The 17222-nt window shown below is 51.4% G+C and overlaps 3 protein-coding genes across 3 annotated transcripts; 1 reads left to right on the forward strand and 2 right to left on the reverse strand.

The window, feature by feature from the left end:
• Nucleotides 1-19: 19 nt before the first annotated feature.
• Nucleotides 20-2556, reverse strand: CD2BP2 (CD2 cytoplasmic tail binding protein 2). The gene is made up of 7 exons (XM_081298764.1): nucleotides 2413-2556; nucleotides 1774-1877; nucleotides 1417-1552; nucleotides 1118-1275; nucleotides 586-1021; nucleotides 397-503; nucleotides 20-310 (listed from the first exon to the last, which is right to left on the reverse strand). The coding sequence occupies exons 2-7, from the start codon at nucleotides 1849-1851 to the stop codon at nucleotides 200-202; spliced, it is 1026 nt and encodes a 341-aa protein (XP_081154890.1). The 5' UTR covers nucleotides 1852-1877; nucleotides 2413-2556; the 3' UTR covers nucleotides 20-199.
• Nucleotides 2499-5357, forward strand: LOC308651548 (sesquipedalian-1-like). The gene is made up of 2 exons (XM_081298765.1): nucleotides 2499-2820; nucleotides 3614-5357. Exon 2 carries the CDS (start codon nucleotides 3637-3639, stop codon nucleotides 4267-4269), a length of 633 nt encoding a protein of 210 aa, XP_081154891.1. The 5' UTR covers nucleotides 2499-2820; nucleotides 3614-3636; the 3' UTR covers nucleotides 4270-5357.
• TBC1D10B (TBC1 domain family member 10B) lies at nucleotides 4387-15395 on the reverse strand. The gene is made up of 9 exons (XM_081298762.1): nucleotides 14068-15395; nucleotides 11189-11288; nucleotides 10773-10880; nucleotides 10574-10680; nucleotides 7079-7193; nucleotides 6893-6958; nucleotides 6499-6688; nucleotides 6010-6164; nucleotides 4387-5924 (listed from the first exon to the last, which is right to left on the reverse strand). The coding sequence occupies exons 1-9, from the start codon at nucleotides 14991-14993 to the stop codon at nucleotides 5238-5240; spliced, it is 2454 nt and encodes an 817-aa protein (XP_081154888.1). The 5' UTR covers nucleotides 14994-15395; the 3' UTR covers nucleotides 4387-5237.
• Nucleotides 15396-17222: the final 1827 nt, after the last annotated feature.

The raw sequence follows: 17222 nt of genomic DNA on the forward strand, positions 1-17222 counted from the left end.
GAAGCAAGGCCAAAGAGGCTATGGAAAAGGCCCCTGGCTTTTGGGCATTAGCACAGCCAAGGCCCTAATGCACACTCAACACTTTTATTGGGAAAGGGAAACTGAAAAGCAGCCTTCAGTATCCTCACTGCTTGAGGCAGCTGGGCCACCTCCACCAAGTCCAGGAAAGAAGGGACCACCAAATTGGCCCTCAGCAGGCTCAGGTGTAGAGGTCAAAGTCAATGCGTTTGGAGTTATAGAACTGACCACCAGGGGGGTCCAGCTTCCGACAATAAACACCATCCGGGAAGTAGCCTTCATTCACCCAGGTCTGCAGGAAGAGAGGACAGAACTGGAGAATGCTGACAGGAGTCAGGGAAGGGAGGGACAAGGCAGAAGGAGGTAGGAGGGGCTTACCTGCATCTGGGCACTAGTAAAAGGCCCATATAGCTCGGCATCTCCTGTGTTCTCCCACTTATATTCCCACATCACATCCACCAGACCATCTCCTGGTGATTCTGCTTCTAAAATAACAGGCAAAGCTATTTGGGCCTCAAGTGCCCTGCCTCCTGCCCACAATACCCCTCCTCTGCCCTTCAAGCTCACCTCCTTTCTGGGTAGGGGTCGGGGTCTCGAGCTCTCCCTCTGTTACTTCCTCAGCAAACATGTCCAGGGAGGGTGTAGGTGTGGGGTCATGGGGTCCCTGAGTCCGGCACCCCAACCCCTTTAGACGCATAGCCAATCGCTCCCTTGTTTCCTGGTATACACCAAGGTTGCCTCGGGCCACCATCTGGTCAGCCAACCCAGAGAGCCGGTCTAGGCGCTGGGGGGAACTGGGCCTCCCAGGCCCCTTGCTGCCCCCTTTGCCTCCTCCTCGGGCCCCCAGACGCCTGAGTGCCCCAGCCACTGTCTCTCTTGGCAAGAGAAGCTCCAAAAGTCCCTCCAGGAGGGCTTGGGCACTCATTGGTGTTTGTCCCAGGCCATCCTCCTCCTCTGAGTCTGAGGCCTGGCGCTGATCAGGTGGCCGCTCCCTGATTTTCACCTGTAATAGAAATTATTACCCACCAACTGCTACTGGGGGCTTAGGCCCAGGACTTGCCACCCCCAGGTCTCAGCCATGCCAGCCCCTAGGCCACACCCAGTCAATGTTGTCCAGCCAGCTGTCACGGATCTGAGCATCCCGGTTCAAGAAGTAGTTGCCATCAGCATCAAAATGGCCTTCCTCCATCTCTTCCTGCAGGTTGAAAGGTGTGATCCGCACACCTCCTTCACTGGGGAGTGTGGCTGCTTCCTGACCTGGACCAAAGATACAATTGCTCTATGCTATGTGTGTAAAAGACAGGAGCGCCCTTTGCTCCACACTCCAAAAGCCCCTACTTGTCCCTCCAACAGAGTCAATTTTTTTTTTAACACAATCAATTCTTGGATATAGCTTACCTTCTACATCCTCGGAGGCCAGAATGTCATATTTGCGGGATCCCTCTTCATCATCGTCTTCCTCATCACTGTCCAAGGAGTGTTTGCCTTTGAAGCGGCTCCCAGGACCCCCTGCCCCAGCCACAGGGTCCACTAGCTGTAAGCAAGAATCAGCAAGTTAGAAATGCAGATTACTGGCTAATTACCCATATACTCCAGGATATGGTTCCAAGCTGAATATTTTCCAAACCTATTCCTCAAGAATGTGGAAAAACTTTTTTTTTTGACATTTCTCACTCCCCAGTTCTTTCTCTTCAGGCTTTTAGTTCCTCTTTTCCCTTCATACCTCCCCAAAACACAAGAGTCTGGTCACCTCACCTTCTTCTTAGGAACACTGATTTCATCCTCCTCATCCTCATCGCCCACGCCCTGGAAGGTCACTTTCCTCTTTGGCATGATTGGGCAGAAGGACCTTTCTCCAGCTGAGCCAAAGGAAAGGATATGAAAGTAAGGGAACTGGGGGGGGGGGGGGGCTCAGCGCGAGTCGGCCCCCGGCGCAAAAAAAAAAAAAAAACAATTTTCAATGGCATATGCCAAGTCCCGTTTGGGAGCGGAGCAAGTACAGAATCAAGAGTTGAAAGGGAGCTGGCAGCCAGGACGTCCCCTTGAAATTTGGTTTGGCTTCTGAAAGAGTTAGTGAGGCAGAAACAGAAGGACAGAAGCGCTAAGGATGCCCCTGTGGACCCTATGGGGTCCCCCATGCCGGATGAAAGGAGCCAGGCTCCCCACGTCATCATCCCCATATCAGTCTAGCGCGACCCGGCTCGACTGTCTGGTGACACCCGTTCCCCACACCCGCAGCGTCCACAGAGCCCGGGCGGGCCCAGGACCTGGCGCCCTAGTCGCCCCGTTCCTCCTCTCGCTGAACTCCTAATTCCACGCGGCGACTCCCCCACCAAAAACTAGTCGGCCAGCAGAGCCATAGGGATTCAGGCAGTCTCACCCGTTCGCGCTCACCTGGGAATCCAGGAGAAAAAGGAAAAAAAGGAAAGATGCTTTGGCCAGGGATACATCCGGGGTATCGGCCTCTATCACCCGGAAGAGGACTGCGGAAGGCGCCAGAGGAGGCCGGAAGTGGCTTCACTCCAGTCAGTGGATTAACTGCAAGAGCGGGCGGAAGTGCGTGGTGAGCGAGGGAAGACACCCTCGCTGTCTTCCCCGCCAGAAGTGACGTAATCCGCGTGGCTGTAAAGACCAGAACAGTGGATATAAGAACGCCTAAACCGTGACCCGGCACGAGGGACGACGGGAAGAAACTTTGGTTCCCTCATACAACAGGAGAGGCTCTGGAGAGAACGTAGAGCGCATTCTACTTACAGGGGCGCCTAGGGTCTGGATGGAGGGATAAGAGTCCGAGCAGGGACAGTGAGTTCCTGCTCCAGTTTAAATTTTTGCAGGCACAGTTCGAGTCGCCCTTCCCCCAGGACTCTGCGCCCCTCACCATTTCATTAGATACTCTGGCTTCCCACTCCTAACGTCCAGCTGTCAGTCTTCTCATACTCTGAAAGCCGCGACCTTGCTTTTGTCCGAGCGGAAGCCCTGCTCACCTGCGGGGCTTTAATGACCTTTGGGGTACTTTATGAACCTAGCTCCCTCTAGGACCCAGGGGAAGTCTTTTGCCCCACCCCTACTCCTTGGGCCAGTTCCTGGTTTCTTAGGTGAAAGAGCCATCATAGGAGAGGTGGCATTGGCACCGGTGCCCCATCCCTGGACAGAAGTCCCGTTGCTCTCCTCTCAGGTAGGCCTAGAAAAGGACAACAGTTGCTAACAGCAAGCCTGTAATTCCAGCGACGCTGGAGGCTGAGGCAGGATTACAAGTTGAAGACCAGCCTGGGCAAATTAGCGAGACCTTGTCTCAAAAAAAAAAAAAAAAAAAAAAAGGGATGTAGCTCCGTAATAGAGTGCCTTGGGTTCAGTTCCCAGTAACTACAGCTGCAGGAAGCTCATCCCACCCCTTAGCTAACAAGGCCCGGTCACATCTGCCCAGGTGATTGGAATCTGGCCCCAAGAAGAGGTGGGAGGGATCTTGTCAGGACTACACCTGTTGCTATTGAGGACGGAGCCTAGACCTAGATTGTCCAGGCAGAGCCTTCTACAACTAGAAAGCAGCATGAGGCTCCCTCCAGGCAAACCAGGTGGACCACTCCTCTCTCCCCAGGGTTTTCTCCGTATTGGATCACCATGAAACTACACCGAAAATCTGTGCTCAGTTTCTTCCATGAGTTCAGAACACAGGCACCAGACCAGGAGGGCATCTTGCTAAAGAAAGGAGCCCGAAACACCAGCTACCAACGCCGCTGGTTTATCCTCCGGGGAAACCTCCTTTTCTACCTGGAACACCAGGCAGACCACACACCACTGGGCCTCATCCTGTTGGAGAACTGCCAAGTGGAGCCATGCCTTAAGGCCACTGAACCCTATGCCTTTACCATACTCACCCCAGGGATACAGAGTGCATGTGGGCGGGCCTACAAGCTAGCAGCAGAAAACCAGGAAGAGCTGGAGGCTTGGCTCTGTGCCCTGGCTGGGGTGAGCTGGAGGCGACTGGATGGGCTGCTATCCCTGTTGGAAGCCCAGTATCGGGAGTTGTGCCAGGCAGCTGGCCAAAAACCCAACTCACCCCTAAAGAACTGTGACTCTGTAGCTACTCTCAGTGCCCCCTCCTGCTTCCAGGAATTGCACGAGCGCTTTGGGAAGGAGATACGGATGCTGAAGGCAGTGCATAGAGGGCTCCAGGCCAGTGACAAAGGAGGCAGTAGAGCCCAAGCAAATCTGGAGCAGGAGCTTAACCAGTGTTTGTTGATCAGTGACTAAATGATGGACCAAAGGTCAGCAGACTGCTTCAGTAGAGACCCAGGTCCTGGCTCTCTCCTTCCTCCCTAATTCTTATCCCCCAAACCCCTTCATCAAATAACAAGGCGGGACACAGGCCCAGGTACAACAGCAGGTTCTTTTTCCGGTTCCTCAAAGCGTCGCACAGGATGGGAGATGAGACAGAAGAGAATGTAAACATTGGATTCCACCCCTTGGAGCTCAAGGGAAGACCCCTTACTCAAGAGCTTGAGGGTTGGAAGGGAACAAGATGAAGGAGGGGGATCCTGGTGAGACAAAGCAGAGGCCTGAGAATATAAAGCAAGGTGGGTAAGGGAGGAGAGCAGGATGAGCGTGGGAGGGGAAGTGGGGGACATTTCCTATTTCAGTGCATGTCCCCTTAAATAAATTGGAGTGCAGGAGAACTGAAAGACAAGACAGAGCGAGCACCCCCCATCCTGGGCCAACCCGGTCCTCTGTACATAATTACAACACAGAGATGTTCAGAAGTAGAATGAGGAGAGTCTTGGCCCCCAGAAAGGAAGTGGGGGAGACAGGCAGGGCCAAAGAAGGGAAAAGGAACCCAGCTCCACCTCATGAGTAAAGGGAGCCACTGGAGTGTAAGAAATCTGCAGACTGCCAACTGCTATTGCCAAGAATCACCCTGTGGTGACTAGAGGCCAATCAGGACAGCACCTGGGAGGGGACCTCAGAAGGAACTGGCAGGAGTGACAGAGACCCCAGCTGGGTCTAACTGGAGGCAAGAGTCTCCAGACTTGGTCACAGCTGCCCCATGCACTGTGGCTGTCCTGGCTGTGTAGGTATCAGCAGCTGGCAAGGAGATGGGAAGTCAAGCCACTTTCCTCATAAAGAGGGACACCTGCTGAGGGGCTTGGGGAGCACCCCAGGCCAGTCCTTCTCTTGGCTGAGGGGAAAAGAGAGGGGCCATGCAGTCCAGCCCCAGGCAGAGGTCAGAAGTAAGCATCCTGCCGGGCTTCAGCTGCTGAGGACCTGTCCCCACCATCCTGGGGTGCTGGGGGCCCATCTGCCTTTCGACGCAGTGAAATCTTCCGGCCTTGGCCCTTCTTCTCTTGCTTCTGCCTTTCCTTCTCCTGTTTCTGTTGCTCCTTCTCCTGTTTCTGCCTCTCCTTCTCCTGCTTCTGCTGTTCTTTCTCCTGCTCTTTTTCCCACTTCTGCCGCTCCTTCTCCTGCTTCTCCCGCTCTTTCTCCTGTCTCTGCCGCTCCTTCTCACGCTCTTTCTCCTGTTTCTGCCGCTCCTTCTCCTGCCGCCTAGTTTCCTTGCTGGGACCCAGAGGGGTGCTGTTGCCAGTAGGTGAGGGAAGGGATGGATGCAGTCCCTCGGCAGTGACAACTGGCCCTGGGGCAGGCCCAGCACTGGCCCTGCGGGCAGGAGGGGGTGGGGAGGGGGCCCCTCCAGCTGCCCGGGAGCCTCGGCTCTTGAGGCCGGGGAGACTGAGTAGGCTGGAGGAGGGGCCCAAGGGTGGCTGTTGCCGCCTTCGCTCTTCATGGATGGCCCGGGAGCCATGTAGTCTCCGTGAAGGCCGATATTGTAGCTCTCCCCGGGTTTCCCTCCACTTCTTCAGCTGGGCTGCATTTTCTCGCTCAATTAGTGCTTCTGTCACTGGGAGGTTGGTTACCTAAACAAAAAGGAAATGGGTACCATAATGAAGATCATGGGAACGTGCTCAAGCAGGTAGGGGTGTGCTGAGGCTCAATTCCTACCTCGTGTACCAAGAAGTCCTCTTGCATGCACTGTTGGGGCAGGTTGCGCAGTTGCTCCATGGTTTCATACATGCCTTGGCAAGAACGCAGCTTCTCCACTGAGCCTAGTGTGTGTCGCAGCAAGACCAGGGCCACCCGGAAGATGATCTTAACACCTGCAAGATCAGAGAGGAGAACATGGGGGATCCAGGCCTGGGATCTCAGCCTGTCTCAATTATGAGGGACTTACAGACCCTATCTCTGGCTACTGTCAACCTTATAGATGAGGAAATTGAGGTTCCAAGAAGGGAAATGAGTTGCAATGGGTATTATATTCCTGGGAGGGAGAGCAGGCTCTAGGTTGGTAACTTAACCAAGACCAGGCCTGTTTTTCCAGGCTGAGGCAACAAGTTCCTTTTGTCAATGGTCTGCCAGAAATGTAACAGGACCATCTGGTAGCCACCATGCAAACCCCAGTTCCCTCATAAGCTTGGATGGCCATGGAAGTACCTTCACAGAAAAACATATCCCAGACGCGAAGCACTGAAGCCCAAGGCAGGGTGCGGGCAAAGATGCACATGAACCATTCTGTCATGTAGAGCACGGGGTCAATGCGCTGTCGCCGTAGGTGCCGATGTGCCAGTGGGGAAGCCCGGCGCAAGAGTGCAAAAAAGATTTCTCCATCCAGCTGAATGGCCTCCTAGAGGTGGGAAGAGCCATGAGAAGAAGTCCAGCCTGCTATGGCACCCTTGAAGTAGAATCAACCCTGACAGGGGATCCTCATCTCAGTGGTAAGAGGCCCAGAGGAAAGGGATAGAAGGGCCAGGGTGTGGAAGGGCAAGGAGCTCCCTGCAGCCTTAAGGAAAAGTGACAGCCCTGATGCACCCAGCCTCCAGAAACTCACCAGCCCTGCACTGTAGTAACCAGGAAGATACTTGTCACAGATCTGCACCAGGCACCAAAACGCTTGCTGAGAAGGGCAAAAATAAGGAGGGAGGAGTGGGGCCTGAGAGGCATGGAGTAGGCAGCTCCCCCATCACCACTATAGGCCAAGATCCTCCCACCACCCAACCAGGACCACTGTGCTGACCTCAGCAGGCATGTGCATGAGCAGCACTGCAGCCACTGGGGCCTGGGCCTGGCAGTAGCCCTCATCAGGCCGGTAGATGGTGTAGGCCTTCAGAATTCGGTACAGGTCCTGTTGCCTGTGGGGATTGCAGAGGATGGCAGCTGCAGGAGTTGGAAGCTCTGTCCAAAACCAAACCTACTCCCAACAATCCCAGCCCAGACCTCTCCTACATCCAGTTCCAGATGAACCTTAGAGCTTTACCACCACATTCCTCTATCCACCTTCCAGGCCCTGCCTAACAAGCTTAAACCAAAGCTTCAGCCCACAATCAACATTCCAGGCACCAGCCTTCCACCCTCAGCTGCACACCCTACATGTTCTCTACTGATTCCCCAGCACAGGCTGTGTTCTCTCCATCTGCCACCAACCAATTTTCAAGGTCATTTTCTCCAGGAAGCGTTCAACATCCACAGAATCAGCCTTCCTCTAGTACTATCTGAATGTTTTTTATCACCCCAGAACAGGAGCTCTCTTGAAGCAAGGCCTGCCTTATCCCATCACACTGGATGTCATCAACTCTCTGTACACTCAGTAGGTCCTGGTTCTTGGTGCAGGCTTGGAAGCTAAGTGTGCCTCAGAACTTTCTCTTGTTTCTGCATCAAAAAATATCTCTATCCTATACCTGCTCCACTTCCTTACAGATGCCCCTTTGTATCTGGAATTCCATCCCCTCACTGCTACATCAGAAAAGAGTCTTCCTTACTCCCTATGGCTAAGTCACCAAGTCCGAGCAATGCTACATCCTGAATTCCATTCAGGTCTGTTCTCTCTCTCTCCCTCCACCTCCACAGCCACTTCCAGCCTAGGCTTCCATCTCTTGCCCAGAAAAACGTAACAACCTCCCAGATCCTCTCACTGCCTCCAGTCTCACACATAGACCTAACACTGCCTATAATATCTTTGTCCCAAATCCAGTCATTCATGTATAACATTTGTTTTATCTGCATAGCTCTCCTACTATTTAATATTTTTTCTCTACTTTGCAAAAGCAACCATGAAATGACAAGTTTGATATGGATATTTTACCTAATACATATTAAAATAAACACAGAACTTCCACAAGCTCCCACTCTATACCCACCCACCTGCCTGCTTCTGTGTCCCTGCCTTCTCCCCTGTTGCTATGGGTAAATTGTCTGTGATCCTGGCCAAGCACAGCCTTTCCAGTTGGGTTCTGGATCCCACCCCCATTCGCCTACACAAGCCATCAATCCAGCAACACTGCCATCTCTCCTGCATCATCAATTTTTCTCTCACTACTGAACCATTCCCATTGACATACCAACATGCTATTATTTCTTCTTGTTTAAAAACTGTCCCTTGACCACACTGTCCCTCCTAATAGCACACTGTTTTTTTTTTTTTTTCCTTACCTAGTCAGCAAGACAGACTGTCTTCAATTCCCACCTCCCACCCCCAATCCTCTCTGCAGGCTTTTACCCACTGCTGCATGAAAAACTGCTTCTATCAAGTCACTAATGACCTATATAGTATTAATGACCTGGATAGGTCAATTTTTAGGCTTGACTTACTTGACCCCTCGGCAGCATTCCCACAGCAGATCCTTGAAACCCTTCTTCACTTTGCTTCCAGGAATCACACTTTCTCAGTTTTCTTCCTGCCTCTCTAGCTTCATGTTCCGGTCTCCTTTACTGCTTCTTTCTCATCTTTCCATTTTCAAAAACACTGGAGCTTCTGAGCTCAATTCTTGGACCATTTCCTTTTGCATCTACACTTGCAGCCTTGGTGACCTCATCCAATCCCATGGGTAAGAGCCAATCCCTCTCCATAAGGTGATACTCTCAATTTCCAATTTATCTCCAGTTTAAACTTCTCCTCTGAGGCCGGGCATGGTGGCCTACACCTGTAATCCCAGCAGCTTTGGAGGCTGAGGCAGGAGGATTGCAAGTTCAAAGCCAGCCTCAGCAATTTAGCAAGGCCCTAAGCAACTCAACAAGACCCTGTCTCTAAATTAAATATAAAAAAGGGCATTGGTTAAGCACCCCAGTACCAATAAATAAATAAACTTCTCCCCTGAAATCCAGACTTGTATACATTATAGATCCAATTTAAAACTCCATCTGGGTGTCCAATGAGTATTTTAAAATTAACATTCCAAAACTGAGCTCCTAATATGCCCCCAAACCTATGTTTCCTCCAGTTTTCCCCATCCATGCTAGTCAATAGCAGCTTCATTCTTGGAGTCTCTCAGGCCAAAAACCAAGTGAGTACCCTTAACTCCTCTCTCACACATCACATTTAACCATTAACAAATCCTTTTGATTCTACCTTCAAAATAGATCCAGAATCCAACTACTTGTCCTCTTTACTTTAATTGCTACCATCCTATCTATCATCATCCCTCCTGGATTATAGAAATGGCTCCTGGATGGTCTGGTTTTGCCCTTGTCTCTGTATGGTCTGTTCTCAACACAGCAACCAGAATGATCCTCTTAAAACATTTAAGTCAGATGTGATCACTTTTGTAACCCCATCTCCACTCACATTCTCTATTCTCCTTTCTTGCTTTAAATTCCTCTCTAATACCACCACTTCACATATAGTACACTTTCCTTCTTTTTCTGATATAGTGCCCGTTCCCACTAGAACAAACATACCCCATGAGGACCAGAGTTTTTGCCTTTTTGTTCACCTCCATCATTTATGATTAGAACAGTACAATAAGTATTGTTTGCTTGTTTTAACTCAATAGGTATTGTTAAAAGATGACCTATAGCCAGGTGTGGTGGCACGTGCCTGTAACCCCAGCAACTCGGAAAGCTGTGGCAGGAGGATCACAAGTTCAAGGCCTGCCTCAGCAATTTAACGAGACCCTGTCTCAAAAAGGACTGGGGATACAGCTCAGTGGTTAAGCACCCCTGGGTTCTAACCTCAAAGAGGAAAAAAAAAAAAAGATATACTTATTGATAAAAAAAAAAAAAAAAAAAAAGTTCATCTGAGAATCTCTTGCATCTCTTGCATACTACTAGGGAGCAGCATACATATCATCTTGAGGAAGATTAGCCCACAGAACAAGAACAAAAATCCAAGTGCTCTGGCCTAATACTAAGAACTTGGCTGTTGATGATCTGGCCGTAAACTTCTTTTTCAGCCTCAGTTCTACCCAATACCGCTGCCCAGACACAACTGACACAACCCCCCAAGCAGGAAACCCCCACCTCACATTTCCCATCTATCCTTCAAAACCAAGTTCAATGCAACCTCTTCAATGTGCCCTTGATGTGCACACACACAAATACACAACAACATCAGACTTGAGTCTCCCTCCTGGAGGAGAGACTTCCTTTAACGTGACCTGACACCCAAAACATTAAAGATGACTCTTCTATAAGTCCTGGAGGGCAAGAACTGCTTTCAATCCAGTCTTATATCTACCTGGATCTGGATCCTTCAACGAATATTTGTTGACTGATCCACATAGTCAGGCCACCTTACCCATGCCCCCCTCGAGCAGCAAACATCTCATGGAAAGGGAACTGGCGGTGCAGGTCTTTCTCAATCACATCCAGCCACTTGGGGTCCCCAGGGGCCCGTTCCAGCTCCTGTAGTGGGACAGCAGGGATTATCTCAGGATCTGGAGGAGCTAACACACCTTGCATAGCCACATGTCCCCATACCCTGGAGCTGCACGCACCTCAAATTTGCCCGGGTTCTGCTCCAGGAGTTCCTTGCTATTAGACAGGTATTGCCAGGCCTTGGCTCTGAGGGAGGAGGGGATCCCCTTCCGGCAGCGCAGTTTGACCTAAGGCACAGTGGCAGCCAGGGGGATAGCTTCAGAGGCTGGCACAGCCTCCGAGCTTTCCCCAGCAGCCCCTCAGACTCCCTGAGACAGTCCTCCAAATGTCAGATTTTACTCCACTGGACCTGGCCTGACCTTCTACTTAAGGCCTGACCTTCTACTTAAAGTTCTTCTTACCCCCAGGGCCCACGTACTACCTATCCCCAATGTGGTCCAGAGGGCACATATTATCAGTTTCCTGAGCTTCCAAGGAACACATGCCCTCCCCAACCCTTATATGTTACCCAGCCCACCACACAACCCTCTCAAACCTTCTGGAAACGCCGTGACAGCCACTTATCCCAGTTATTGAACATCTCCAGCCATTTGAGCTCCCGCTGCCGAGCCACATCCACAGGAATGGAGCTCTCTCTGCAGGATGGGGTAGGGGAGCATGGAAGGGGTCAGTAACAATATTATAAAACCTGAGCTACTGGGAGAATTGAGCCGGTCACCTTACTAAGCTCAAATGATAAAATGGACTTCTTGTGAGCTACTAAAATCAGAATGTTTGGTCATTTGGCCATCCAAGGCCCTAGTCATACTAATAGGGATTGCTTCCCTATAGGATCTCTATACAGAGGTCATGTTCAAAGCCTACCCATTTTTGGCAGGTCAAAATTTGAGGAACAAGTATAGAATATTTAAGTCACATTTTGCATAGCTTTACCACTTATTCATTGTGTGACCTTGGGCAAGTCACTTAATTTTTATAAGCCTCAATTTCCTCATTTATAAGGTAGAGAGAATAACAGTATCTACCTGAAGGAGTTTGTTGAAAGGTTATATGAAATAACACACAGTGAGAATCTAAATAATAGCAATTATTATCTATCAAATAAAAACACAAGATATGTACTTCTTTGTCTCGTTAGGAGCAACTGCCTGAATTTCATTCTTTCAGACTCTTGAGATCCCTTGGACCACCTGGGATTTCCTCTACCACCACCTCCCTGAAATCTCCCCAGGTTCCCAAATAAAGTCCTCATTGCCTTGTTTGCTCACCATTGTCAGAGTTTCTTACTAAAGTGCCCATCTGTCTTGAAACAGTTACTTGTAGCAGCCAGTACCAGAAGATACAAGAAAGAGCTCCAGTCTTAGAAAACAGATAGGCCTAAGCTCAGAACTTAGAAGCTGGGGAATCTTGGCAATGATAGATAACCTGTTTAACCCGAGTCTCTTCCTCAGCTATAAAAAGGGATGCTACCAGCTACAAAGTTATGAGGAGACTATTGAGAAAATTTATATAAAGTATACTGTTAAAGGGTCTCATTATAGTTTCTTGTTCCAGAAGTTCCTAAACAGGGACATCTCTCATTAATCTCTATCGTATGCAGTTCCAAACTCTACTAAGAGCTGGGAAGAGGAGGATACCTTTCTTCTCACAAGAACATCACACCTTAAGGGGAGATATGGAAATGCAATAACAAAGATGCACACAAGAGGCATGTAATTGCAATGGGAGCAGTGGATATCAGGGAAGGCTTCCTGCAGGAGAGGACATCTGAAGTAAATCATGATTGAATGGAAATGAGCAGGCAATGAAGGCTAGCAGATAGGACAGCCTGAAAACAAATGACAAGAAGTTCAGCAGTACCACAGCACAAAGTGCATGAGGAGGAGTGGTGGGAAATCAGAACAGAGAGGCTAGCGTGGCTGGACAATAAGGGGCCTATGTGTAGGCTGAAGAGCTTAAACTTTACCCTGTAGATGACAGGGAGCCATGAAAAACTTGAAGAGCTTTCAAGATAATGTGTGCCACAGCTACCCTTGCCCCTCAAGAGAAAGATTTCTCTGGCATGAAAGAAGAGACTTTGGAAAGACAAAATTACAAAGCAGAGAAAGAGCAACTAGCACAGTGCCTAGCACACAAAAAGAACTCTCTAAAATTTAATTCAACCCAAATTCCTTAGGACAGCCTGGAAAGAACCATTGGTCACACAGATCTACATTATTTGAGGGAGAGAATTTACTCACTGCTTTGTTTCTTCCTCTATAAGCTGAGTACAAACATGCACCCATATGTGTTGGAAAGCACCAAAGTCAAACTTCAGTTACCTTCCCCTCATTGGACAAAGAATGTTGGTGCTTAATCAAAAGTTTCCTGATTTTTGTTAGCTTATATATCCTGTTTGCAATACCCTCCCAAAAGCCTTCCCCCACCCCCAACCCACAGTCACGACTAAATCCAATTCATTCTTCATGATTCAGACCATTTTCAGCTGAATTCCCAAAGGAGGTAAGAGGCACCTTCCCCAGGTGTTTACAAAACCATATGATGAGCTCTGGGCTAAACTTGATTATATTGAAACCAACTGTTTAACTTTTCATCTCCACCTCCAGATGAACTCTTTGAAAGGATTACTTTATCCTTAATATGCAGCACAGGGCCTTGCACCTGTGTGCTCAGGCAATACTGTAGGTGAACTGACCAGCAGGTTAAGGGGACACAGGAATAATGGGACAGGATACAGAGAGAGAAGGAAGAAGACAGAAGCCATCACACCCCCACTTCAGGAGTGACTCAGGCCCCTGGAAGGAACTAGGAAAGAGTAAGGCGGGCTGGGGAGATGAGGAAATGGGGAAGAGGCTTTCCCCACCCCCTTTCCTTCAGTGAAAACAAGACAGACTGTCCTGTTTCCCAGAGGGGCCCTGCCTTCAAGGTCTCCCCTCCATCCAGACTTCCCCACCTCACTATGCAGAAGGAGAAAATGCCTGTATCCCTCCAGACTCTGCCCATAAGTGACCAAAGGTCAATACCAAAACCCCCTGCCCAAGTAACTTTCCATAATATATAGTATGTAGCTGGAGTTTCAAATCAAGGAGCTGGGATGAGTTTAGGTATCATTTCATTCAACCCTTCTGAGGAGGAAACTGAGGCACAGAAACCGGGACACCACTAGCTCAAGGACACACAATGCACCAAAGCAAGGTCTAGGCTTAAACTCAGCTGTCCTGACTCCTGGGTCCAAAACTCGAATATGCCAGTGTCACAGAAATCCCAGGATGCTCTAGGTGCCACAGCTCCCTTTAACCACCCCCTGGATCCTCAGAGGAGGCTGGGCAGCCAGAGCCAGGCCAAGGTGTATCATTTCCCCTCCCCCAACCTGTTTCCCCAGGTAGTCCCGCAGGGTGCCCACTGAGTACTCACAGGCTGCCCGAGTACTGGCTGCCCCCAAGGAAGCCATACTTGTCCGTCTTGCGCAGGGCCAGCCCATTTATCTCCGAGTCTGAGCCCATGGAGCTCACATCATCTGCCAAGGACTCCAAGGTTCCAGACATTAGGCTCACAGAGTCCAAGTAGCTCAGGGTGTCCGGGGCCTGCCCTCGAGGCCCAGAGATGCCAGGTCCCAGGCTGGACGTGGAGCCCAGATCTTGAGAGTTTTCAGCAGGCTCTGGAGCTGGGGTCACTGTCACGACCGCTACCGGAGCTTCACACGTCCCCGGAGGGCCTGTACCAGGCCCTGAGGGGTCCTCAGGAGCCTGTCCTGCTGATGCTGATGTTGCTGTTGCACCTCCATGTCCACTTGTCACCTGTCCTGCTGCACCCTGTGCAGTCACTCCTGAGGCCACTGTGGTTCCTGGCTTAGGGGCAAGCGGGGGTTTGGCGGTCAGGGCCCCAGGTGCCGTTCTGGAAGGGGTCCTGGTGGGGGTCCCAGTGGAAGTTCCTGGTCCTGGAGCTGGTGAGGTTCGAGCCTCCTCCGTCTTCGGAGAGTCTGCACCTGAGGCCAAAGCCACGGACATCTCGGCTCCTGCTACTGCAGCCGGCATGGGGAGCTCTGGGTCGGGGGGGACCTGCGTCTTCGGGGCTTCAGGTGAGGCCTCCAAAGTAAGCACCCCCACCGTGCTGCCTGCGACCTCTGGAGCCAAGATCGGGGCCGGCCCCGGGACCCAGGCGGGCCGCGCCTCCCCGGGGGCCACCAGGGTGACAGGGGCCGAAGTGGCCGTAGTCACTGGCGGTCCCGAAGCCACCACCACGACGGGCCCGGCACGGGAACTCCGGGGCGGTGGCGAAGGGGCCGCGGGGGCACCATGACGGCGCGGCGGGGCCACCAGGGGCGCCCGGCCCGTCTCCATAGCCGCGGGCCGCCCCTCACATCCCCCCCGCCGGGGAGGCCGCAGAAGGCGCCGCCCCTCAGGCCGCCGGAGCCGCCCGTAGGGAAAGGGGAGAGGGCGAAGGGCGCGGCTCGGCGCGCGCCGGAGGCGGGGCGGCGCGCGGGAAGCAGCCGGGAGAGCGAAGGCGGGGCAGGGGTCTGGGGGCGCCCAGCGCCAGGGTCTTGCTCGTGCCCTCTCACCCCCTCGCGCGCTCTCGCCGCCGCCCCCTCCCTCCCGCTAGGGGCGAGCTGCCGACGCCGCGCTTGCGCACACGATGCAGAGCCGGCGGAGCCGCTAGCGTCTCTGCTTTCCACGCCTGCGCGCGGGTCGGCCCATCGCGCCCCTTTTTTCTCCCGCCTCCTCAGAGGACTTGGACGAATAATAGGAGAGAAGGATCTGAGTTCCTGCCAATCGATGGAGGAGTAGGTGGAGTTGGAGGCGGGGAGGGGGTGGGTATTCTGGAAAGAGGAAACGGAGAAGGCAGACGGCTATAAGACCAATCAGAGGGTGAGTAAGGGAAATAGGAGGGACCAAAGAAGTAACCAATAGAAAAGCGGGGACCTGAACCTCCTGGCCAATAAACATGGGTGAAGAGTGAACGACCACGGAAGGGCGGGGAAGGAGGCTGGGCTGTGAGGTATGAAGAGGGGCCTGACTGCGTTCTGGCTAATAGGAATGATCAAAAGGGAGCCAATGAAAAGAGGAGTAAGCGGTCAAATTGACAGTGACATCTATTTGGGCGGTGACAGACAGCATCCACAGTCAATAGAAATAGCTGAGAAATTCTTTAGGTCTCCCAAAATGGTCAGGAAGGAATGAGAGTTGAGGGAAGGCGGGCCAAGCTTGCGATTTATTCGCCTTGTCAGCCAATAATTGTTTTCTTCCACTTTGCCAACAGTGAAGAAAGATAGATAGCTGTATCGGCCAATGGTAGCATTGAAGGGGCAGGGATGTTTCCCAGCAGGCAGTACCAGCCTAGTGACAGTCGGTGACAACCGGAGACAAGCGCCAGAGGGGGGTAACAGTTGGTGACAGCGCAGAGAAGGGGCCGGGGGGTATGAGTGTGGCTCTTAACAAATAAGAGTGCCACGCTGCCCTTCCTGTGTCCTTTCTGGGACCCCATTATTCATTGAGCTCTTGAGTTCTCCTCTCTGGTGGTCTCTGAGGCTCTGAGCCCCACCATGGATCCAATGCCCTGATCCAGTACTCTCCACCTCGCTATCTCTAATTCGACTATTCGGAGTTCCCAAATTTTCAAGAGGCCCATCTCTCTACACCTTCCATTTTCTGTAGGAATCCCAAGCCCTAACTCCCTCTCTTCAGCTCCAATCTATCTGAGCTCCTCCCCAGGCCCCAATTCCTCAGATCTCATCCCTCTGGGTACTCCCCCAAATCTATGAATCCCCAGTATCATAATCTCCCCCTATGTGTTCCCATTCTCTGAGGAATCCAGGACTCCAGTCCTACCCAATCCCTCTCCCTCGTTGTCTCATCTGTGTTCTTCGTTTTCTGCTAAGAACCCCAATCTCATAAGCTTCTCTAAGTTGCCCTTAGACCACAAACATGAAGACCTAATCTTATGTTCTCCAACCTGCCAACTTCTAAATACCCACCTCTCTCTGACCACCATTCTCCTGAGCCCCAGAGTTAGATGGCCTCAATATCCATACAGCATCTAATATCCTGAATTGCAGTCAGACCTAGCTCCCAATTTCCCAGTTCTTGTTTTCTGAGGCTCCTTACTCCTAACTCAGACCCAGAACCTGTGAACACCCTTTCAGTGTCTGATCTCTTTTTTTTTTTTTTTTTTTTTTTTTTTTTGTGATGCTGGGGATTGAACCCAGGGCTTTGTGCATGCTAGGCAAGCAAGCACTCTACCAACTGAGCTATATCCCCAGCCCTCTGATCTCCTTCTTAACCTCCCAGGCTTGACTTAAGCTTCCTGAGTACTCCCCCCACCCCCACCAATCCCCTTTTTGGATTCCTCACCTCTCAGAATCTACTAATAAGTGGGCTCCTCCCTGGCCAGAACCCCCATGGTAACCATATAAGGTGTGTCAGCTGCCATCTGAAGCAGGGGAGGGAACAGATCAGGAAGCCAAGGGCAGCTGCTAAGTTTAGGGTGGCTCCTTCTCCCTTCTTAGAGACAACAGGTGGTAGGCCCCGGTGCCCAGAAAAGAAAATGTCTTAGAGGCATTGGCATGGGGCTGG

This window comes from Spermophilus citellus (assembly GCF_964194105.1).
Source record: "Spermophilus citellus genome assembly, chromosome: 6".
NCBI lineage: Eukaryota > Metazoa > Chordata > Mammalia > Rodentia > Sciuridae > Spermophilus > Spermophilus citellus.

Coding starts and splice junctions, on each gene's coding strand:
- CD2BP2 (XM_081298764.1), bottom strand. CDS start 1,851: ATGCCAAAGAGGAAAGTGACCTTCCAGGGCGTGGGCGATGAGGATGAG. Junction 1,553..1,773: donor TCAGTGTTCCTAAGAAGAAG/GTGAGGTGACCA, acceptor TCTTGCTTACAG/CTAGTGGACCCTGTGGCTGG. Junction 311..396: donor TTACTAGTGCCCAGATGCAG/GTAAGCCCCTCC, acceptor CTCTTCCTGCAG/ACCTGGGTGAATGAAGGCTA.
- LOC308651548 (XM_081298765.1), top strand. CDS start 3,637: ATGAAACTACACCGAAAATCTGTGCTCAGTTTCTTCCATGAGTTCAGA.
- TBC1D10B (XM_081298762.1), bottom strand. CDS start 14,993: ATGGAGACGGGCCGGGCGCCCCTGGTGGCCCCGCCGCGCCGTCATGGT. Junction 10,881..11,188: donor TGTCACGGCGTTTCCAGAAG/GTTTGAGAGGGT, acceptor ACTGTGCCTTAG/GTCAAACTGCGCTGCCGGAA. Junction 6,689..6,892: donor GTTACTACAGTGCAGGGCTG/GTGAGTTTCTGG, acceptor TCCCACCTCTAG/GAGGCCATTCAGCTGGATGG.